This window comes from Ylistrum balloti, unplaced genomic scaffold, assembly GCF_031769215.1.
Source record: "Ylistrum balloti isolate Yb309-2 unplaced genomic scaffold, AGI_CSIRO_Ybal_v1 Utg370780, whole genome shotgun sequence".
Taxonomy (NCBI): Eukaryota; Metazoa; Mollusca; class Bivalvia; order Pectinida; family Pectinidae; genus Ylistrum; species Ylistrum balloti.
In genome coordinates this window covers 748,529-774,435 of record NW_026782456.1, presented here as the reverse complement: position 1 = coordinate 774,435, position 25,907 = coordinate 748,529, and the positions used below count along the sequence as shown (strand labels likewise).

At 34.7% G+C, this 25,907-nt stretch overlaps 1 protein-coding gene across 1 annotated transcript; it reads left to right on the top strand.

Moving 5' to 3' along the window:
- The first annotated feature begins 18,967 nt into the window (after positions 1-18,967).
- On the top strand, positions 18,968-22,079 carry LOC132558300 (uncharacterized). Its single transcript, XM_060222846.1, has 3 exons — positions 18,968-19,055; positions 20,339-20,520; positions 21,769-22,079. Exons 1-3 carry the CDS (start codon positions 19,004-19,006, stop codon positions 21,931-21,933), a joined length of 399 nt encoding a protein of 132 aa, XP_060078829.1. The 5' UTR covers positions 18,968-19,003; the 3' UTR covers positions 21,934-22,079.
- Positions 22,080-25,907: the final 3,828 nt, after the last annotated feature.

The following is a 25,907-nucleotide window of genomic DNA, read 5'->3' as shown; positions in this document are numbered from 1 at the left end:
TCAGCTCGAATAACGATCAGGCCGAAGTGCTCGATTTTATTTCTTTAAATCACAATTGTATTCAAATTCAAATCTTTTTCAAGTAGATTTTTACATTTTACAGTTGTTTGTATGCGAGGTAAATGTTATTGTAGAGTTAGTGATATACTCAGCAATATGTACAAGTTATACGTTAGCGTAAACATTTGTACATGAAATATATATATATAAATTATGTCACCATTGATATGTTTATGAAGATACACAGCCTTCACTTGTTTAACCAGTTATGAGTGGTCTTATTGTCGCACTATTGGACCAAATAAGTCCAGAATCTGATTATCTATCTATCAAGCGTTTTGAATCCATGATATCGTTGTCCTGTTTGGACCTCAATCGAACCACCATTGTTTTGTTATCTTTCAATCCAACCTACATTTGCTTGTCTACTTTCCATGAAAATCACCATTAACAATCATTTGGTTATACATTTATCCCAACAGCAATGATTTTGTCGTGTTTGTATTATCACTTCTATCCAGTCACCATTGATCTGATAGTTCTGTTATATCAATTCACTACTAAGTTGGTCGTACTTCTGTCCAACCACCAGCTGTATTTCCATATTCAGCTACCAGTAGCTTAGTTATACGTTTATATCCAGTCACCAATGACTGCGTTGTACCTCTATATCCAGCTATCGCTGATTTTGTTGCACCTTTTTTATTCAGTCACCAATGACTGCGTTGTACCTCTATATCCAGCTATCGCTGATTTTGTTGCACCTTTTTTATTCAGTCACCAGTGACTTGGTTGTACCTCTATATCCAGCTATCGCTGATTTTGTTGCACCTTTTTTATTCAGTCACCAGTGACTTGGTTGTACCTCTATATCCAGCTGTCACTGATTTTGTTGCACCTTTTTTATTCAGTCACCAGTGACTTGGTTGTACCTCCATATCCAGTCAACACTGATACGTCTGTATCTCTATATCATATCCTGTCAGCGGTAATTTGGTTGTTCTTCTATATCCTGTCATCAATGTTTTGGTTCTGCCTCGATATCAGCTACCACTGATATACAATAGGTTGTACTTCCACAGATATATTAATGACTGTGTTGACCCTCCATTTATCTGAAGCAGTTTGCGCTTTAGAAGCAGATTTTCCTTTTTATCAAAAACTGTGCTTACAATGCAGTTTTTTTATTACCAATCACTAAAACTTTAAGTACAGAGTCTGGATTACATGTCTCTGTCTGTCCTGTATATCTATGTAAGTGATACTGACATTCACTGATACTGGTGGAGGTGTATCTCTTAATACATGTTTTGTACATATTATTGTTAGAATTTAAATTTCAATGAAAGTTTTTTTTAATATATCTTTACAATTTTCTAAATATGTAGTTATAAATTGATAGATTTATCTTAATTGTTGAAATCTTTTTTCTATGCAAACACGATGAAATAGATTTACACATGAAAGTCCATTTTATTGATATGTATGTGGTCGCAATTCGTTATATTAATTGATGAACTTGTCGTTTGGTGGAATGCTTGTTGTGTCTTGATCATCTCTTGGGAAAGGAGTGCAAGAAGTTAAACTTTAAATGATTAATTGTCCATACTCGGGGACGATTGTTTTTTTATATATCTATGCATACCTCTATTCCTACATCTGCACATTTTGCAGAACTTTTTTTGTCATGTACAGACGATGTCTTAAAAAGTTAAGACAATGTGTGTGTGACTTATTGACCAATTTCTAACAAAGCAGAGAAAAGGTGATGTTTTGCCATAAGTTAATTCATCAATCGATTTGTTCCGTGCATTGCAATGAAAATTTTGTTTGAAACCTCCTACAGATTCGCTCGCCATCACAACGTACATCTAACGTATTACTGAAACAAAGTGGCGAACTAACACCCTCCCGAGAGTACAGCCCCTGAAAAATTCATTACGTGCAGCCAATAACCGCTTCAGTAACTTTGAAAATTTAATCATCTCAGTGTTTGCATGATCTTCGATTAGAAGATATCAAACCCCCATTTTTTCTGTATATATTAGTTTTACAAATTTGCCAAGTGGTTAGTTACTTTCAAGTGAATATTTTCACAGTGTTGTCCTGTTTTTTATCAGTCCATTTTGTCTTTAAACTTTTGTAATTCCATGTTATATCATATTGCACATGTGTGTTTCGTAAGTACAATATTAGTATAAAACCTTTGATATAAACAAAACGTCGGTTTTGGTAGAAGGGTTATTTCTTTTCTTGTGTAAAGGGTTTACATTTAAGAGTAGCCGATTGTTTTCGCGGGGACGATATTTTCATGGTACATTAACGTGATCGTGAAAATTAATCCATTGAATAATGATACACTGTGAATAACACGTCCTTTTACATCTAGATCGCGAAATTTTAATTGGTTGAAATATAATTCTATTGTTTTTAAAGAAAATCGTTAAAATTTTGACCCGTAACAACCACCAATTATACAGTACTTTGTATAAAAAATAATAGTGTTTCATTCATCCTTTGAGACTTTCAATATCACTATCTAATCGTACAACATGCTTGCCTTTCTTTTAAAGAAAAATTATTTCAAAGCCACAAAATGGTAGAATGTCCACAGCTTTACTAGTGTTTTGAATATCAAGTTAATACAATCGTTTCACAAACTAGAATCAGGTCTATGAGAGAAATATGTTCGTTTACATGGCTTTGTATCTTATCATTTGTTCACATTTCAGTACTACTAACACATACGGCGTTTAATTAACGCAATGCTAATCAAATGAATTTAGAAAAATGTATCCCTTTTTGTTACATGTTACTTATCTGTTTATAACTGTAATTATGTTTCAAAAGTAACCAGAAGAAAATATAAGGCGCCCTTCCCCCTTTAGTGTTTTGATTAAATAGGTGTTAATACCCGAATTCTAATATCACCGCCATGGAGAAAAAAGAACGATATTCCTTACCTGGAGAGACATCCCTGACTTACGGGTGACGTTGTGAAATGTTTCTATTTTAACACTGATATTGAAATATATTCTCCTGCTAAATGAACGAGTGAGGGTTTTTAATGTTCGAAAAACGTTATATCTAGTTTTCCTCGAGGCAAATCGATCTTTAATCAATAGGTCAGTTATTGATATTTTTAATCTTTGTCAGAACGATCACATCCCTCATTAAATGAAAGTTTCTATCATTTAAAGGATAGGGACTGGTTACAATGGCATGTGTGTGCTGGTCCAATTTAGAAAACTACACTCAGACAGGCACGTGCGCATGTTAGAGGTATGATAAGTATGAGAGATCACGTGTGAAATGTGAAGTCGATTTTGCTCAATGGATACTTACGTTGTTTTATCAACATACACTGTTCTTTCACACTAATTTATTAGTATTTACACACGCGACTTTTACACGCAGTTATGCAATAAACAGTTTAGCAAAAAAATAAATCTTGGGTTTGTTATTTGTATTATGTTTGTGAGCTTCAAAAAACTGGAAAACGAAAATAAAGATGTTTAATGCCTGTTGTCAGAAACAAAATGCATGCGTCACTTCCCAATGTATTACGACACGTTCTCTCCTGGTTTAAGACTTCTGAATAAATATATGAATGAATAAATAAATAGATAAATTCGGTACGTGGCAGCATCCTTCATCAACTTAAGGAAATGGTTAAACGATAAGCTGATAAGTAATTTTAACTTATATGACTAGTTTAGGGCCGTTTTTCCAGTGTTTCTGGTTCTCACTGAGACAGGAAGTCTGTATAGCTTTTTCCGGCTTGCAATGATATTTATATAAACTCTGTTATTTTCTGATAGCGTCTAGTTTTTAAAGTAATTACCAGCTTTTCGATATTTTTATGATTTTATTGTCTTTGATTTTGTGTTTTATCGAAACAAATACGACATTGTACAAGGAAAGGCCTTTCGAGAGACCGCCTCAGTTGCTAGTGTACCGCAGCAGGTAATCGATTGCCAAGATTAGGAAACGAACATTGAGGATGACCTTTCACCTCCAGGTGACACCTATCCTACCGAAATCTCGGTTGGTATAGACAAAGGGAATAATGTCTTCATGTTTTATGTATTGCCTTTAGAAAAGTTTCACAAAACAGCAAAAATCCATACAGTTCAGTTCCCAGGCCGGCCATTCCATGGACATAGTATATAAATGTATACGTTTGTCATCTCACACAGAAAATTAAATATTGATTTTTAAGAAATACTTTCCTTGGTACATGCTGTCTGCTATATTTGTTTGTCGGTTTTTGTAGCTTTATATAATTTAGTTTGGGCTATCAGAATGTTGATAAGATTATATACACCCATTTATAGAATTAACGTTAATCGTGGTGATTTCAGTAAGGATTATTTTATATTGATCATTCTCGCTGTTCGACCATTGAAAAAGTAGCATAAATACTACAGAGTTATCTCCCTTATAGGAGAAAAAAAATCATGTTTTTGAACCCGCATGTATATAAGATCTAGATATGTGAATTGGTTTAAATATATATTGAGGATCAAACAGCTGGATACATACATGACCGAAAGAAGACATGCTTAACCATTCTCTATGTGATAAAAAGTTTGCGTTAGAAATCATTCAAAAAGATAAATATTTTTTTAATGCTACAATGAAAGTGGGAAACTGATTCTCATAGCTGTATTCAACACGTATTAGACAACAACAAAACTCTTCAAATGTAGCACTGTTATATCACGCTCAGGAATCCTCATTAACTTAAGGAAATCTTAACTTACATGGGAAAGCATTACGACATCTAAGGAAAAACTTCAATTAAAGAAAAGTTTCTTAAACCATGTAATGATTTTCTATGACAATGTTATGTTTATGAAAATTCCGCAAGTTAAGGAAGATTCATAAAACTGGAGACAGGTCAATCATAGGACGACAACTTCGGAATAAAACCTATTTTTATCACAGTATTATATATGTGACTATTTTTAATAATCTTTTTTTCAGTTTCCAAAACTAATGGTCACTAACGCTATGGTTTAAAATTGAATATACAGAGATTACGCAAAGACATAATGAAAATCCACCAAAACACGACATGGTCTCCACTTCGTGCTCTAAACACACGATCTGATCGGTACAACCTACAATCTACGTCAGCAAAGTGCTTTGTTTAAATGTATCCAGCCGAGAGATTTTTTGTTACATGTCGGTGGGTATGGAAATAGTAGTACAGGCGAGTGTTAACAGCTTTAGTGGTAAACATATATACCAGATTTACTCAGTATATCACTTAATTGATGTAACTAACCATGATTTATTGACGAATATATTACAGGCATTATTCAATATCGACTGTTGCTCACAACATCTTTAACACGTATCGCTGTAATTACTCCAACTAGTTCACATGAAGTTGTGACAGTATTACCATACAAGATACACGAAGACAGTCTAAAGAGACAACCGCCGTGCTTCAAGTAATGTTACGTGAAATTCTGAGGAGTTGAAAAACAAATTCATTTCTTCTATAAAGGTAGGTTGTTATATACGAATTGAGATATAAATATTGTATAGTATCTATTTTTGGTTCAATAACATAAATATGTCGCTGACTTACGAATAATTTAATGGGACATTTTGTGTGTGTATATATGAACTTGTCTGTACTTAATAGACGCCATTTTGGAGTAAATAATTTCAGTAAACCCACAGATACAGGCTATACGTCCGGATTACTGGGATTCCGTAATTAAAAGGCAGTTATGGACTAGTTCATATTGTAGTGTAGGATCCATCGTAGAAATTCGATATATTGTTACAGTCTACATCTAAATATGGTATCACTTAAACATTACTATTCAAAGTTTCTATTTTGTAGATGGAAATGTGTGAAGATCATAACAAGGCTTGCCGGATGGTGTGTAAAACTTGTGATGATCAAGATGTATGTTTGAAGTGCATTAGCACGACACACCGCGGTCACCTCATATGTCCACCAAAAGCCAGCTCTCAACTCCCAATAGGAAATAAATGTCCAAAGCACGGCCGACCTCTGATTCACGTATGTAACACGTGCAACCATGATTTATTGTGTTGGAACTGCTTCTATCCTAAACATGTCAATCATAAAATTACCGATTTTCAACATTTTGTGAGAAGTACAAATGACAGCATTAAGAATTCTGTGGAACAAAGTCAACTGAACGGTAAAATCGACCTAGCTACAGCACAGATCAAACAGAGGCGTGACGAGCTTAAGGCACAAGTCGATTTTATGGGAGATAAATACATAGAAAAACTCGTGTCTGCAGCGAAACGAGATCCGTACAAGAAGAAATTTAAATTTTCAACAAAAAAAGCAGATGGAAGTAATATAGCTGAACTGTTTGGATATCTTACGTATTAAATCATATAGGTAAAGTTATAAAGTCTTACATCTAGGATGGATATGAAAAATACAGATTAAGCGCTAACATGTGGTAATGTAATTTAAGAAACTTTTAATTAAACACTTCATATGCTTAAAATATTTGTAATCATCCTATAAACACTGAAAGAAAAATTCTTTTAACAACTAGGGGACAATGGAGTCGTATGTGATCGTATACCTAGCCGTCCGGGGTTCGATTCCCGGAATGGATGTGAAAAGGTATGGGGGTCATATGCCCGACCACGTGGGTATTCACCGGGTACTCCGGTTTCCTCCCACACTAAGACCCCTCGCACGCTTCCATCCGAGCCAAACAAGAGTGATTTATATAAGTTATATAAGTTGGAAAAACTTGCTTCGCAATTGTTGTAAAATAGTAAAGTTTATCATAAACTGATTGGTAGCATGTTGATGAAGCAACCTCGCACTTCGACTTCTTTCAGTCTGCGACAATATTGGCGTATTGATATATGTGTTGTGCTATTTATAACATTTCTGTTTCCTGTAGATGTTGCATAATATATTAGTTTTATTACATGAAAAAACAATGTAATTGTATTATTCATTTTTCCGTATTGAAAAGAAAATATCACTTGAAATTAAAAAATTAATGATGATCCCTTCAAATGCCTTCCTTTCTTAATCTTTCAACTGGACTTTTAACATTATTTTGAAATATGTGAAGTATCAGGTTTTGTTTTCAGTGATCTTTAGAAGTGTTGATCGTGTATCACTCATGCATTCTACAAACAAACCGATGTCTAGCTACAGGAGTTAGTTTAATCTTAAGGATAAGTATTGTAAGTAAAGAAGCATCTTATCTACGTTATTATTGAACAAACATTTTTGTGATACCAATATTAAATAAATGAATAAACTTATAGATAAAAAAACACCGACATGTTAGAACTTTTGCAGTTTTTGGTAGCTGTAGGAATTTTTATTTCTCGTGGTGTGCATTATTTGTTTCACTGGATTGCCCTGTCACCGATTGAAAAAAATATTCATATCTTTTATTGTAGACACAAAAATTGATCTTTCACTCAATGCATATCCTACTTCAGCGGTGAAATTCATTTCCCTAGTGTTCAAGTTGCCATTTGCAAACAAAATCACATCGCATTACATGTTCTGTACTGGAATTCGTTATAAATATATATATACAGATATATCTCCGTTTGCTAACTTCGAGAAATCTCCCCGTTAAACCGTTTGCTAACTAGAGATATCTCCCCGTTAAACCGTTTGCTAACTAGAGATATCTCCTCGTTAAAACGTTTACTAACCTAGAGATATCTCCCCAGTCAACCGTTTATTAACCTAGAGATATCTCCCCAGTCAACTGTTTACTATCCTAGAGATATCACCGTTTGCTAACTAGAGATATCTCCCCGTTAAACCGTTTGCTATTCTAGAGATATCTCCCCAGTCAACCGTTTATTAACCTAGAGATATCACCGTTTGCTAACTAGAGATATCTCCCCAGTAAACCGTTTGATAACCTAGAGATATTTCCGCAATAAAGCGTTTTCTAACTAGAGATATCTCCCAGTAAACCGTTTGCTTACCTTAGCGATATTTCCTTAATAAACCGTTTGATAACCTAGAGATATCTCCCTGCAAACGTTTGCTAACTAGAGATATCTCCCCAGTAAACCGTTTGTAAATGACGACTAGATCTATAACTATATATCTGTATCAAGGCAGTATATCTATCTCCAGAAGTTTCATCACAGTATTACAAATTGATAAACATTAACGGTGTCGGATGATACATAGACACAAACAATGAACGGCTTGATATGCTTAAACAAGATGAAAACAAGAAACACAAAAATACACACACGCCAAAAGACAACGGCTTATAATAGCTCGTATCCAAGGTAACACTCTTTACTGTTCCAACTCACTAAAAATTCTAAATCATGTTTGCACCAAGACAATAAAACAATAAAAATATAATTTTTCCGTACGTATGTAAATTGCATAAAATATTATGTACAATGTAAGTTCATCACTGAATACGTATGCAAATTGGAAAGTTATCAGGCAAGTACATACATATTTATCACACACAAATTCGTTGATAACGGCTATCGTATAACTATACCAAATAAATCTGCATTTTTGTTCAGAAAACTTTCATTGATAACCAGCATTTTCTTTGTCACAATGTATCGGCGAGATCTGTTTTGCTCAATGTATTGGCTTGCTCCAAAGTACACCGACTACACAATGCTATCTACATTTCCATCTATACTAGAAATATAGGTAATGGTATGATGAAGGTAGACCTAAACAATAACTAGTCCCGTAGCTAAAACCATACATGTCATTGATTTTGTTTCTCTCATTTTAGAATTCAACGCACTGCAGTTCAATATTTCGAAATGTAGATTATATTTAACCACAAATAACCAGGTTTTGACTAATACCGAATTCTCTATTTAAATCTTTAACACATGATAATTCAGGCCTTCAAATCACATATACATTTTTGTTTGCGGACAATCCTCATTCTTCAGAAAGATTTGTGACGTATTTGGCATAAAATTATGTATTCGTGTGTAGTACTGTTGCGTCGTTAACTATAAATGAATATTGCGGTGCAGTTAAAACAGATCCTTCGGCCACAGTTCTAAATTTATCTTTCTCCTAACTATTAGTATATTTGGAGATAAGTATTGGTTTACTTAATTATCTGTGGAAGTTTTGCTTATTTACCAAGAAATTTTATCTATTCATCTATAATCTTATTTTAATTGTTTGCTGATTCATCTAGATTGTCCATTGGGATTTGTATTCATAATTTTATTCTATTCGATAATCACCAATATAACACATGCATATGACATGTATCGGATAGGAAAACAAGCCTGTATTTATTCCTTCCCGGAAAAAATAAATATACATTTTGTAATATGATTTGATAAGTTATAAAGAATTAGGTGTTTCTCTTTAGTGTCCATCTTTAATTGATTCACGAGCTCCATTGGAACTGCTGTAAAGTATGGTTAAAATTCACGAGTTTTATCAATTAGAGATTGTTTATCATTCAAAGCTTTTTCTTTATTGTGAGTTGTTATATCTATATCAAATTTCCTTTGGTAGTTCTAGTATGACCTTGTCTATCTTTTGGGGTCAGAGTAACTGCTTCAATTGTCAACAGGTTTTCATTTTAAAAAATTAATCCTTCCTTAAATATTAGAATGTTAATGACGATGATGATTTAATTGAATTGCACGACATTTTACAGTTGGTTTGCCCTTCTTGGACTCGTCACCTATGAGGCAAGCGAAGAAAGTCCAAAAATTGGTTTAAAGAAATGTCAAAGTCTAATGGAAAGATGCACTAACACACAAAATTAAACAATTTCCATAAGTTCCAGTAACGCATGATTTAAAAAGCACACCAAGTACACATTAATATTCTGAACCATGCCACTATTTGAATTAATTTGAACGTGGCATGCAGACCACGCCAAACCTCGGAGACCAAAGTCCGCCAGCGACATCTACATCGTGCCGCTTGCAATCTCATTGATCATACGAAGTGATTAACACTTAGTGTTACCTTTCGCCTGATTTGATTTTTTTATCAACGTTTGTTCATATTCTCCTCTACAAATGGATCTGTTGTCGATATTTTTGGTTCGTCGGTTCGAAAACGATTATCATTTTATTCCACTTTTTCCTATTATAAACAATGATTTACATAATTGGAAATCTTTTGCTTAAATTGTCCTATACATTAATGTGACGTCATGAAATTTGGCAAATTATCATCCAGGTATTGTCTACCTGTACACGGGTTTTGTTCCGGTGTGATTGGGCGGTATCGATCAACACATGTGAACATCAACAGTATCTGTATAATACTCATCAAGGATATTTAGACTATCGAACAGCTTAAAGTGTCTCTGTAAATTGGAACGATGGACTTTAAACACTGTCGTTTCAGTGGCATTCCCACAGTAGAAACAATGTAAACAAGCATGAAGAAAGACTGAGAAAGTACGCGGATCAGTAAAATATTATTCAATGAAATGATATTTGAATAATAATCATGGACCCATTGAAATGTGATGACCACGGAGGGGACCTTACCATGGTGTGTCGCACGTGCAAAGGTGCAAGTATATGTACAAGGTGTGTTGGGACAACGCACAGGGGTCATTACGTGAATGCCATGAAACAATCACATAGTGTATATCCTACAAACATGTGTAAGAACCACAAACGACCTTTTATACTCGCCTGCAAAACGTGCAAAGATGAACTTTTGTGTTGGAATTGTTTTCATCCGAAGCACATGGGACATAAGACAATTGGATATGAGGAACATATGAAAAATGTTCGTACAGAACTGGCTCGCTGGCACAAGGACAATCACCTTCAACAGCGACAGTTTGAGCAGGGAGGCAATAGACAAGACCGCATGGTGATCCGCATTCAGAAGAAGAGGGATGAGCTTAAAGCTGCTGTCAATTCTATCGCGGACAAACTTGTGGTTGAATATGAAACGAAATTAAAAGAATATCTTATGAGAAGGAGCGATATTCAGTTCCATAGACGAAAAGTAACAGAATCTCAAATAAAAAAACTGCTTGGAACATTGCAGCTCAATGCTGAATGATGTGTGTCAATACCGTATTACATATCATTTTATGAAATTCAAAAGAAGTTCTGAGGGATCAGTATGCTGAGTGTACATATATCTAGGTGAAATTTTCTCTGTTCTATATTTTAGAACTTATTTCGGATTATTTTTGAATCTCCTCTCCCTGCCACATTTTGTAGTTCAGGCAGAACAAGTTACCTACACAGTAAATACCCAAATCTATCTATACCATGTCATAGTCTAATGTTTGTATGAACGTGTACAGATGGTGCCGTCCCATCGAAGGCGGCATTCAATCCTGGTAAAGCGTGTCGTTCCATTGTCACAAACACAGTACATTAAATCTGGTTAAAAAGTCAGGCTTAAATATATGATACATTTAAGATCGCTGTAAGGACACTAGACTGTTTATAAGCTTTGACGTGAATGATTACATTAAAAGATATGACGCATATACAAAAGACACAAAAACCAGTTGTGTTGTGTACGTGGTAAATCGTGATGAAACAACTTCAATGACATTGCATGCTTGTGTGACGGAATAATATCAGACGCCATATTCAATTTTTGATTCTGCTCTGGAAAAAACGTTCCCCTCCAGTTTGGTTCCTAAAGTTGAAGTCTGTAGTTAAATCTACCATCGATAACGAATTAAGCCAGTTCCAGCGATTTTCAAACACGTTCTGAAATCATTCACCAAGGAAAGACGTTAGTGACACGGAATAAGACAAGATAATATACAGAAATTGAAAACTAGACATGGAGGCACAAGGGACAGTGTGTGATTATCATGGTAAGAATACTGTAATGGTGTGTAAGACTTGTAACAATGAAAATATTTGTTTGACTTGTATCAGTACAATGCATAAAGGACACATGATTTCACCTATTAAACGTCCGAAAAAGGTGACGGGAACCATGACCATGTGCCCAAGACATGGCCGTAACTTGATATATGTGTGTAAAACTTGCAATAGGGACCTTCTGTGCTGGTCTTGTTACTATCCAAGGCACAAAGGACATGACTGCATTGATTTCGAAGAATTCATGAAGAGGATGAGAGATAAAATGAACAACATCCCAGACACATCGCCGAAAACGAAGACGGAGCTGGTGACGGTCCAGATCAAAGAACGACGAGAGGAGCTGAAGACACAGATAGATACAGTGGCAGATAGACTCGTCCTGGAATATGCAAATACCTTAAAGCAACATCAGAAAATGAGAGTTAAGTTACCGAAATTTAAAGTCTCGTCATCTAAATCCAAAGACATAGAAAAACTGTTTGGTAATTTGAAAATAAAGTGAAGCAAGTTCGTAGAAAATTGCCCGAAATTTATCAGTTGATACGTGAAATGAAGTCAGCAGAAGTGGTGACAATCAGGTTGGAGCCATCGAAATATGTGCCAGCTGCCATTACATGAAAGTAGACAGTAGCAAATCTTCAAACTGGTGTTCCCTTGTTCCTATTTTAAGGAAGCTTCGTATTAATAAAGACTCTGATATTCTACAGAAGATGCCATTTAAGAAGTTTTTTTTCATAACTGAAAGAAAACTGACATTTCGTGAGGACAACACTATGAGTGTTTGTTGTCGTGTCATGTTGGTAATATTGATTTACTCATTAAGCAATATGCAACTATACTGACTCAAAGAGACTTTATTTCAAATGATTTGGTATTGCATTTATACTTGTATCATAGTATACGACAGCTTACAAATGAAATAGTGATTGGAAGCTTTTTTATTCATTTTAGAGGAGTGTCGTAAAACGCATTATCAACGCTCTTGCTATATGTATGAATGAACGAATATTAAAAATTCAAATAAATAAATTTAAATTATACAAACGTGTTTTTTATGTTGTATTATCAATATTTGCCATGGTTTGGAATAGGTATGATATTGCGTTACCAGCTCTTTGACAACGACATAGGAATTAAATGTAAACAAATTCAAGTTGTCTTTCCTTATAAATATTGAACATGATAGATGTAAGCATTGAACTACTTTGAACTGACATTCCCGTGAATTCTGAAAAGTGGATCAAGGTAAAGTCGATATACAGTGCTTCAGGTTTTACACTTGTGAATACGTAATGAATTTAAGTTTGGGAAAGGATATTCGCTTCGGTACCTAGGATCGATATTATAAATGTTATTTAAGTAAGCTTATTTAAAAATTAAGTAATTGAAGTAAATGAAGAATTAATAAAGTCTGTTTGGTTACATTAGAATTGTTCACCGTCACAGAAGGCTTCAGATTCTGGAAACTTTGGCACAAAATGGAATATAGTCGGACATTTTACGCCTTTTCATACAGTCCTCCTAATGTTGATGTTTAAAGGATATGAAATAATGGAGTATTTAATGTGTATGTGGTTAAATTGTTAATTACGCGTGTATGTGTGTATTTGTATGTGTGCTGACGAGTTCGAAGCCGATAAAACAGAACTAGAAGTTTGTTCATATCAGTAATCTGTGAATCTAACCAGGCTGTGTCGGTATAGATATTGAACCAGCGTGTAGTTACAACCAATATCTTATTATGAACACAGTTGAAGAAAACAGTTGAAAAATATATACCCTACAGATACACATGTTTGTCTTCTTAACTGGCCAGGACAGTCCTCGTCGTAACGGTTCGTTGGTGCTGGTTATGTGATATATTTTATACACGATTTAGATCAAGGAAACGATAAGGACTACAGCTAACGCGCTTGGTTGTATTATTGAATATTTGCTAGGTAAGAATGAACGAGGTTCATCCAACACTAATGTCAAACGTCAATTAGGGTTGGGATTTTGAATACAATATACACTGTTTATAAGTACTTATGTTCGAGGAAGATACTAAATACCCGTCCGAAACAAATAGACATACCACAAATCGGTATAGCGATTGTGTCCTGGTGTGTGGGCACGATTGAAAAATGACTGGTCCAGAGATTGCGTACAAATGTGATTCCTTATTTTGATTCTTGGTGATATCAAATAGAAAGCTAACAAAAGTAATGTGTGTGTGACGATTCAACCAGAGAAATAATTAATAGAATCAATATCACGTGCTATTTTACATATATATTACATAGGCTGAGCGCGTTCTGGAGATGTAGTTGAGGTCGATCAGAATCATGTCAACAACTTCCAGAGAAGAATCACGTGCAAAGTGTTTTGAACACAACAAAGTAATGAGCATGGTGTGTAAAACCTGTGACAAAACCCCTGTATGCTACAAGTGTGTCGGGACATCGCATAAAGGCCATATGATTGTGGCCCTGAAACGGAGGACAAAAGTTGGCACCGTCGGGAATTTTTGCTCAAAGCATGAAAAAGAGTTTGTGTTCGTGTGTGAAACATGTGGAAAACAACCGCTGTGTAAAACCTGCTTCTACCCTTGGCACAAAGGCCACTCCATTACGGATTATAGTGAGTACGTGAAGAAACTCCGTGAGAGATTTCTGAGGATAGAAACAACCGAGAGAAAGACAAACATTAATCGTGTGGCAGCGGAAATCAAAAGAAAACGGGATGAACTCAAGCGCCAGGTTGATTCGGTGGCGGAAAAATTTGCCGCAGAATGTATGGCACATGAGAAAAAAAACATGGTTCATCCGAAAGCTAGTGAATTTGTGAAGTTTGAAACTAATTTTCCAGATGTTCAAAAACTTTTTGGGCAGTTGAAATAACAGATTAGAATTTCCAAAGCGTATCTGTTGTAGATCAATTTCTGAATTGCGTAGATTCTTTGGAGTTGGTCACGTGTGCATTTAATTTGGCACGAAATTAAAAAAAAAATCCATTTACTACAGGGACGAATGAATCGTTAGTATTTGTGGTAACATTGTAATTACTATTTTGTAAAAGCTCATCCTTATATAAAAATTTTATCGTTTTACATGTTGGACTTAAAGCCGTGAGATCTAAACTGTGGATGTTGTTTACCCTTCTATGCGGTATTTTGAGGTAAACTCACAGATTTTGTTTGTGGAATCAATATTTCAATTTACAACATCGCTATCTGAAAAAAAGCAAAAAATTCTTTGACATTCGTTCGCTATGTTAAGCTTAAGCGTATTGTTTATTTGTCAAATAACAATGATCAAGAGATCAGGCACAAGTTATAACGATATTATCACAACCGCGCCTCAAAATACTAACAGAGGCATAGAGCTATAACTGAATAGTATATAATGTGACAGAGGGGGAGGAGAAAGAGAGAGGGGGAAGAGAGAGGGGGAGGGGGCAGGGGAAAGAGAGAGAGAGAGAAGGGGGAGGAAAGGATGGAAGAAGTCTGGTGGTGAAACCGTAAAGGTGACATTTTTTCGATTTATACCTACGTTCCGGGGACATTCTAACGACTGAATAGGATGTACCCAATAATCATGGTCACTTAGATTACACAAAACTTGCACGATATGCCAAGAAAAGTACTTTTATTAAATGTATCTACAAACCTATTACTATCTTAATGGTATCCGCAAAAATTACATCTTCTCTCTTCCCCGTAACTTCATTAAGATAATATTTCTCATTTTAGACAATGATTTGATATCCTCGCATCTACGGAGATAAATATGTGTCCTCAAAGATTAACTATAAAATTGAAAACTAACCCAGACTTACACAAAATTTAGGAGAGGTTAAGTTGGGGTGAGGAGTGAATGATGCTTGACACAACCATATCGTTGATATTGCTATTGGAAATTATTATCATAGCTCGGTAAGATGAGCAGATATTACCCAAGAAAATAGGACTAAATCGTTGTTTTACGTCAACGTCATTTCCTGACGACGTATTTTGTAATACGCGGGGACAAAATTTACCAAGATCTAACAACACATTTCATAATATCTAGGAGTGTATCATATAAAGCAGATGTGGAAATTCTAAACCTTGACGGGTAATTTTGGTTCAGTCTGGAACAAAACACTTTCGATGTTCTGACACCAAATGTCTACCCGAGGAAAACCGAGTTTTTGTAGGCAAAATGTAACAAATGTAAAAAAAAAGTTGATATTTGATAAACGGCAACAAGAATGAAAACCTTTGAAATTCTTAATTACATATCATTTCTACAGACCGAAATCTTCCTTCTGGTGGTCATGTTTACGGATTAACGATACAGCGACAAATCAAGTGATTTATGTACATCTTGTCAGACAGGGTTGAAACAAAGTTAATAAAGCAATATATGAAGCAACAAAGGTTTTTGTGTTCGTTTTTGCATTCATTTGATACCAATGGTTTGATCGATAAATCGAAGGGAGTCGATTTCGTTTATGTCAAACTTTTTAAAACTGTATTACCATAGTCATTTGGTACGTTTATTATAAAGGGTTGAAGAAATGACTTGGCGATTTGATATCCACTTTTAGTCAATGATTGATCAATACAAAAACCCACATATACTCCATCAAGGAAGTTTCATGAAAACCTTACAAAAGGAACAAAGGTTCTCTCGCTCTTGGCCAATTGGCTTTTTGGTTCCATATGGGAATGAGTTTATCAAGGAGCTTAACCAACAAAGGCTTTACCAGGTACAATATACTTTAACTTTCCTTTCAGAAGATATCCGCTATGATAAGATAGTATAATTGATATCGCTAGTAACAAATATAAAGTATTCATATTATACTATCGGGTCTTACTGATCTACATTACCAGATACTAATTAGAGAGGGGGATGTAAACGGAACGTTTAGAGCAGAAAAAGTTGAGATTTGATTTAAACCAGTTGAGCGCTGCATTTGTATTAACAAAATGGTCCTGTGACACCATTTGTAGAATTTTCTTCTGTTTTCTCATTAATTTGACCTAGTTTCACACATTACACATTGGGATATGGAATCAACATGATCTTATAAACCTTTAACGTGTCTGACACTATTTCTTACTAGTTTTTCAATGCGCTAGTCTAGCTTCCTTTTCAATACTTTGACCTAGCTTTTTAATATGCTGACCTAGCTTTTTTTATATGCTAACCTAGCTTTTTGATACGCTAACCTAGCTTTTTGATACGCTAACCTAGCTTTTTTGATATGCTAACCTAGCTTTTTGATATGCTAACCTAGCTTTTATGATATGCCAACCTAGCTTTTTGATATGCTAACCTAGCTTTTTGATACACCAACCTAGCTTTTTGATATGCTAACCTAGCTTTTTGATATGCTAACCTAGCTTTTTGATACGCTAACCTAGCTTTTTGATATGCTAGCCTAGCTTTTTTTTAATATGCTAACCTAGCTTTTTGATATGCTAACCTAGCTTTTATGATATGCTAACCTAGCTTTTTGATACACTAACCTAGCTTTTTTGATATGCTAACCTAGCTTTTTTTTGATATGCTAAACTAGCTCTTCAGTACGCTAACCTATTTTCTTAATACATTAACTTAGAATTTTTAATACGCTGACCTACATTGTGTAGCTGTTCAATACCGTCAATTTTTACCTAGTTTTTCAATATTGCTAACCGAGCTTTTAAATGCACTAATCTACCTTTTAATACGTTTACCTCACTTCTTGGTGTGCTCTATTTAGTCTACTTGATAATTTTACGCTGTAGATACGTTCTCAATATTGAGTTGATTTGGTTAACAAACAGGGGTGAGAATACTGGGATTAATACTTCCAACATAAGTCTGCCTATGGATTTAAAGAAAATGGTAAAAATAATGTTCGTCTCTGTATCAAGCAAAATTCTCTCTAGATTAGACCAACTCTCGTGTTTGGCTAAGTTACTGATGTGCTAAATGTGAAGCGAATATGAATTTTTCATCAACCACAACACATAGGTCCTTTTCTTGTGTGACCTGCTCTATAGCGCAATTGATGTTTTAGACATTTAGGTAATATAGTTGTTCTGATCTGGATTGAAATGTGATTAGAGGATTATGTATTTACTTGTTAGTCTATTACTTATGTCTTACCAACAGATAGTTGATTTTATTTACAATGTTACTTTTTGTATGTTTCAGACCTCCATCATTTTGGATAATAAAGTTATCCGAAAATAGTATCGGCCTACTTATCTAGTGATGTATTGGGCTTCATAAGTCACATGCTTTTCCATGCACAGACTTTGTCGGTATCATGTTCATAGGGAAGAAAAGAGACTAAGGAGCTGTTTCCCGAACTGGTGAATATGTAACAATAAATAGAAATATAATAAAATTGTTATCACCGCCGACGCCTACTTTGTTTGTTTTATAGTATTTGAAATTCAACAGGGAACTTGAAACATTCCTCAATGGTATATCCACCGATAAAAACATATGTATCTTTTATCTGAGATGTATATAACACGCGTTGTATACGTCTCAGCTTTTAGTCCGATTTTTTCCGAAGTTCTGTCGATTTTGTTGTATATAGACATCGGTCTGGAGTCGAAAGAACGTCAGAATAATTCGTATTTTTAAGAATCTTCTCGTCTGTTGTAAGTTGTTGTATCGCATCATATTGTAAGCCCATACTTCGTAAAACTTACCCGATTCGACATCCATCACGAACCCTGAACACATGCTGATCTAGTCACTTCCGCGTAACTTCAAAGTGTATATACAATGTATGTCATTGTAATTTTCATAAGTTCTTAATTTGAGTACTTCAGTTATCATTGGGGATGTATGATAAAGATAAAATGTGAGTACAAAAGGAAATACTTACAAAAAGAAGATGAACGAAAAAAAAAATATGTGTTTGCTAGACATCGAACACCTATTTAATGGGGCATTAGCAAGTCTAAGAACTCAGTGGTTTAGGTCCGCACTTTCATCAAATTATCAACATTACATAGCAATTAAAACTGAAATATACATAAATTGTTTATATATGGCATTTAAAATTGTAAGTAAACAATACCAGTGATTAAGGTTTTTTTTATTTATCGTTATATATTTTTTCTTTTATTCACCCCGAACCTAACCTTTTACACCGATCTTCGAAGGTCACTCACGTTCCTTCGAAAATGTGGACAAAGTCGTTGCTACTTGTAAGACAGGCTGCGAAACCGGCTGTTGGTGAGACAACATTAGAAACTTTATCGGTTTATTTTTGTTTCTTATGCAAGGGTAAATGGTTTTGCTCACAGAAATCGTGTACATGGTTTGAAGTTTCATCTTAATTCAGCTCAATGGTGGTCAGATCTAAGGCCGAGTTGTGAAATTTTGCACGTACGAAAGACCAACTGGTCGCATTAAGTATCATAGCTGCGTTTACATCGCTCCAGACTCTTGTATCATTTTTATGTTTCAATGTTTTATATCGGGGAAATACAAGCTGCTCTTGCGTTAAACCATAGACCGAAATGAAATTCTTTCGGCCACACTCGAGAAGGGTCCATATTATAAGGCATAGTATAGTTCGTATTTGTATTGTAATGAAATGCGCCACATTTTTACAGATAATAACGAAAAACAGTCTCCATGCTGATATATAGATTGTTGTTTCTTTATATTTCTCTGATACAATTATAAAAGGTTACGAAATCTTTGAACTCGAGAAGATATAATGCAACTTAAAGATCATCCAAGGTGTTTGAAATTCTCTCGTAGACTGTAAATTCATATCATATGAAAAATAAGGGTACCACTAATTTCATACGTGATACCCTTATTATTCCCCCGCTGGGAACAAGGGAAGGAATTTTATGATTAGCATGGGTCCACATTGGGTGAAACAGTATGTACCTCAAAAGTAGCTCACCTTGACCATTAACCTTCCATTAAAGAAATTCTTTTTTTTACCAAACTCCATCTCATACACCAGCTACTAAGTCACTGTAGCTGTATATGCATGATTGGGTTCACCTTAGTAAGGTGATGTGTTCGTGGTTGACAGTAATTTGCAGAATTGTCTTGTTATTGTATGATATGCATGTATATATTTTTCTAAAGCCTAAAGTCAGAACTTCAAATACAATAAAGCTTAAGATTATAACATGGAAAGACAGAAGACAGAAATAGTGCCTAATTTTCCTTGTTAAAGCAGTTCAGGAGAAATTTTGAAAGAGTTAAATGTAGAATACAGCAGAGAACATTTGATTACTGCTTACAAATAAATGTAGATACTAAAGATAGTATACATCTGTTCGAAATAGCAAAGGAGTAGCAAGGATTGTACATTCAGACATATTACATTAGAATGACAACTTCTATTTTTAGAAAGTGATTTCACAACTTGGTCACCATTAAAGAAATCTTGAATAATAATAGATATCACAGAATATTGAATTTGCACTGAGCGCACTAACACCGCTTTTACTACATGCATATGTAAATGTGATTCTTTTTTTGCTTTGCAGCCCGGCAGTCAGTCCGCCATGGGAGCTATAACCTGAGGGAAATTGCTGTCAAGTATAACAATGACCTTTGTTCCGTACCAGTCCCACAGGGTTCCCATAAGGCAGACTTCAAGGCCAGGGATTTCAAATTGAACTGGCAAATAGGTGTATTAATAGCCTTGAATCTAGGACTTTACAAATTTGTAAGCATCTAATGAATTTGAGAGTAATAATAGTAAGTTCAGTGTTACGATATGGATAGACAAATTTTAATTGTATTTCAGGTCTATGATTCATTGTATTTTCATAAAATGTTGCCTAATAATAGAATTGTCCAGTACAAATGGGGAAGTACCGAACAGAAATGAGCTGGGATGTAAGCATCCAACATGTTGTAGATAAATTTGTATATAAAATGTTTGCATTCCTTATACTGATATTACATTCTTCATCCATTTCAAATTTGAAATTGAGGCATCAACCAAACTCCTGATCTATTACGAATGTTGTTACAGTGGTATATGGATTTATAAATATATATAATCATATGGAACAATGCATTTGTATAATAGGGAAGATGCAAAATACTGCTCATAATATGGTTTGTCCATTTTGTTATTTAATGATTGGCTAAAGTTTGTTTGTTTAGCTGAAAGTTTAGCCAAGTATCTGATCTTGATAAATACACTTCAAGGGTCGGACATTGCGATTATTGGTGCAAACATTTAGAAAAAAATTGCAGTTAATTTACAGGTACTAAATGTATATGAAGTTTTTCTTTCATACATGAAATATATTGGTTAAATTGTAATATTATGATGTAATATTAGAATATTTTGCTACAAATAACAACCTGACAAACTACAAATAAATCACAAGGCCTGGTTGGAACAGTTAACATGAAAGTATGACTGAATTAATGATCAATTTACATTAAGATAATGCAGGAGCCATCATTTCCTTTCTAAGCAGGCAATATTACTAAACAAACTGAAAACAACACACTAATCAACAAAAGATATTATTACGTTTCAAACTTTAAGCATGCAAGAATAGCACATTAGGGATACCTCGGATCAAATTATTTACTGGAAGCACTGCGGTAAAAAGTCCATGCTGAAAGTATACAGAAAAAACGCTGATAAAAAATATGATGTTATAATTGAGAAGCCTTTTTGTCTTTGATTCCTGTTGACACTAGAGTGTCATATTATGAATGACTGATATCAGTTTCTGTTGATATCTATCCTATAGAACAATGCTGGAATCTACACGTTCTTTGTACTGATGTTAACATTTGTAAGGCTTACTGCCGAATTCTACATAGTTCCAATTGCATTTGTTTACTTTTCAACCCTAGCCTTCGTCTTTGACTCTTCGGTCAAAGCGTGCCAGACTAGCCACTGAAAATTCTTTTGCTTCTGTCTAAATTTTTTTTTTCATGCTTTCAGTATGGGACCTACTATCCTGGTACAGATGCTAGAGGCAGGCTGAGCACCTACAAAATTGATCCTCCCGTCTATAACACTTCTGATAAATATGGGCATGTGGATGAACCTGACGAGTCTTACGTGTCTGTTTTTGGGGATGTAGAAAACTACAGCTATAAGGCATAAGTGGTTTGACATGACTTAACATTGAGATTGAAAAAGTTGAAGTCATACACTGGACAAATTCCTCTGAAAATCTGAATGTATTTGTAAAGGTTTTACTTTAAATTAACACAAAAACAACAAAAAAAAAATAAAAAATCTTGAATTAATTTTTACTTTTGTTATGATTACAAATTTGTTTCCATGTGATTCCAGCTGAAACATATTCCAGACATTCAATTTAAACAGAAAATTACTTTATAAAGGAGGTTGAAACAAATCTAAACTCTTTTCATCCTAGGATGATTCAGATCAAATTTGGACAAAATTAAACCATTCCACCGGAAGATAGATTTTAAAGAATTGGGTATGGGCCCCATGCTGCTCCAGAAGACAGAGTCACACCTTTTTAACAAAAGTGATCCCCTTTCACTAAAGCATGCTCGGACCAAATTGGGTCATCAAGGCTTTCCAACAGAAGAAGGACATTAAAAGAATTTGCTATTTTTCCTTTATATGGCCCTACCCTTCTCGCCCTAGACCCATCGTTTATAAAAAAATTATTTCCATCAACTTAACAATGTTTAAGACCAAATTTGGACAAAAGCCAATCAATCATATACATTGGGACAGAGTCCAGGCATTCTTAGAGAAGAAGGGTTTTTGGCCCACAATCATCAGATGGTGGGTTATTCAAATTGCTCTGCGTCCATCGTCTGTCCATAAACAACTCTTGTTAACGTTTATTCTTTGGAAGTTCTGGATGGATTTTTCTTAAATTTCATTTCGTAGCTTCCCATTGGTCACTAGCTGTGCCCACTTGATTTTGGGTCTGATAAAAAAAAAATGGCTGACAAAATGATGACCATCTTGTATTTTAACTTTGAAAGTTTGTTATTGCTTTTTCTTAAAAAGTATTTGATGGAGTTTTCTCAAGTTTCATATGTAGGCTCCCCTTGGTCTCTAGTTGTGCCCATGTAATTTTGGAATTGATGAGAAAAACAATATGGCCACAAGGTGACCATCTTGGATTTTGACTTTGAAAGTTTGTTATTGCTATTTCTGGAGAAGTACTGAATGGGTATCTCAAATTTCATAGGTATGTTTCCTTTGGTCTCTCCTTGTGCTCGTTTACTTCTGGGACTGATCAGAAGAAATAAAATGGTTTCTAGGTGATCATTTTGGATTTGGCAGGTAAAGATATCATTTATGTCTGCAAAAGAATGCTCAAATGTCTTATCATTAAGAGCAAAAACAGAGAAAAGAAGGGAAATGAAGAGATCCTGAGATAGTCCTGACCAAGTTTCACCTGTAGGATTGAGCTCAAACTTGCATGAAATGATCCGGAGATGGTCCTGACCAAGTGATGTTATTTTTCGGGTATGTCTGAAATCCAAGATGGCTGCCAATTTGAAAAACATATTTTAAATTTCTTCTCCAGTTCCATTAGTACCATTAAGCTAAAAATTGGAGGGAATATTAAGGAAAGGTAGTCAACAAAGTGTTATTATTTCGACCTTGTCAAAACTTCAATACGGCAGCCAGGGAGGCCATTTTGTTACATAATTGCACAATCATAGTTTTCCTGTGCAATGCTTATTTCAAACTTTTCAAGTTTCACAGATTGGATTTAGCTCCAACTTTACTGTCAAGTAATTGGTAACACTTGTTCGGTTACCTACTCACCACCAAAACTACCATCTGCATAATGGAAAACTGAATCTTAGTCAGATTTCATTCAAAGTAGAAAAAATAATCTTTCTCTGAGGGCCTGCTGAAAATGTTTGTTATCTGATGACCCTTAAGGCTCATGAGTCTCTTGTAAAGAACTTGCTCTGTTTTCCCTATTGGGCCCCACCCCTCTCGCCCAAAGGAGCCAAGATCCACTGTTAATTACAAAATTCATTCCCATTCATCCAAGGATGCTTCAGAGCAACTTTGGGCAAAATCTAAACACTTCTACAGGAGTAGGATTTTAAAGAGCCTACAATTTTTTTTTCATTTTGGGCCCTGCCCCTCAGGCCAGTGGGTGCTGAGACCTACCTTTTTAACAAAATTAGTCCCCTTTCCTCAAAGAATACTTCTGACCAAATTTGGTCAAAATTTGCAAAGTCATTCATGACTGGTAGCAATATATAGAAAAAGTTGGTAAATGGTTGCTGTGACATGTCATAAGCGGACTTGGCCCCTATTGGCCAGTAGAGCTAAAAACCTTGTTACAATTCAATATTAAGTGTGACAGGCAACTGGAATATATTTTCTGTTTGTTGATTTATTGACAATAAGACATCTAACTGTCTTGTTCATCACCAACTTTTGTAGCTCTCTTACAGATCTGATCACGACTGCTGTGCTTAAACCCGCCACTTTCTATTCCACCATATTCCAACATACTTCATCTGAACATAAATTTTCAGCAGTGATTGTTCAGAGTCATGTACTGATATGATTCCTAGAATATGTTGTCAATATTCAAGAAGTACTGGCCTGGAGTTATAAATTCAAAATAAAAAAATATTTGCATAAAACAAGAGGTCCTTGGGTCTTAACAGTGATCTGACTATAAAGAAGACAAAAAAGACACTGTCTGTTCAAAAGACATTTTCTGCAAACCTGAAATCCTATTACTTACAATGCTACAATACAAATACCATGACCCTGGACCTAACCTCATTCAAAGACATTTTATGATCTCTCAATACATTTGACCCTGGAGACCTTGAAAGTCAGGCAATGTTAATCATTTGAATAAATTTTGTAGCTCTTCATCATTTTATCCTAGAGGGTAAAGTCAACTGTATAAACAAACTTGGAACCCAATCATCCCACCATGGTACTGGCACAATATCAGCACTCTGGGCATTTTGGTTATTGAAAGGAGGTTTTAAAGATTAAACACATTTGACTTCTGTAGCCTTAAAAAAGGGTCAAGGTTATTTACATAAACAAACTAGGTACCACTTTATCGAAATATCCTACAGCCCAATATCAAGATCCTAGGCCTTTTGGTCATCCAAATAAAGTTGTTTAAATATTTTTACATTTTTGACCCCTGTGACTTTCAAAGTGGGGTTAAGGTCAATGCAACCATATGAACAAACTTGGCAGCCCTTCATTCCAGTATCCTATATGCCCAATATCTGCATCTTGGGCCTTTTGATTATTGAGAAATTATTTGAATGGAAAGTTTATGCACAGCGAATAGCATATGGCACACAACTACAGATGAAACACAACAGCTTGAGGTCAGTTCAGATGACCTAAATGTTTTTGCATACAAGCCTATATCTTTGGCGATCTGTGAAGTTGGATGAGACATTTTAAGTTCAATACAGCTATTTCACAAGTATTTACTCTGATTCTCGAGGATAAAGCATTCTATTACATTTTTGCTAGTGAAATATACGATTGATTTGATAAAAACTTTATCAACACTGCAGTGATGATATAAGAAATCTGATCAACAATAGTGATGATATATCTTTTGTAGTTATGACCAATTAAAAAGATATTTTTTAGTCACTGCATTGAAATTCACCGATTTTCCTCTTAGGATACAAATGAAGTGAAGGTTGAATAAGTTTGTTTTCCAGCAAATAATTCAAGCGTAAATTTCTGGTTTTCTCTAATTTTGTGTACGAAAAAAAACTATAAGCTATTTCAATAAGATAAATTCATAAAATGACAACATAAAGCAGCCTGTTCACAATAGCATCATCTTGTTGTCAAGCAGAATGTTACTCTATCTGATGGCAGCCCATATGCATAACTTTATGTTTCAATCTTATTTTTATCTTCATTATTTTGATTTCTCTGTAAAAATGTAATAAAAAGAAAAATAATGGTTTCCTGTTTGATATACATTCATTTGTATGACCGAATATATTTCTTTCACTTGAGAAAAAATATAAATATTCTGTCATACATATTAAAGAGGAAACTACTGAATATCCTATATATATTTGCCGTGCTTTTGATAATAACAAAGTTTTAACACA

What these genes read in the sequence shown, in the direction of transcription:
- LOC132558300 (XM_060222846.1), top strand. Translation starts at nt 19,004, where the DNA reads ATGTGGACAAAGTCGTTGCTACTTGTAAGACAGGCTGCGAAACCGGCT. An exon ending in GGCTGCGAAACCGGCTGTTG is followed by an intron (nt 19,056 to 20,338) that starts GTGAGACAACAT and finishes TTTGCTTTGCAG; the next exon opens with CCCGGCAGTCAGTCCGCCAT. An exon ending in ATCTAGGACTTTACAAATTT is followed by an intron (nt 20,521 to 21,768) that starts GTAAGCATCTAA and finishes TCATGCTTTCAG; the next exon opens with TATGGGACCTACTATCCTGG.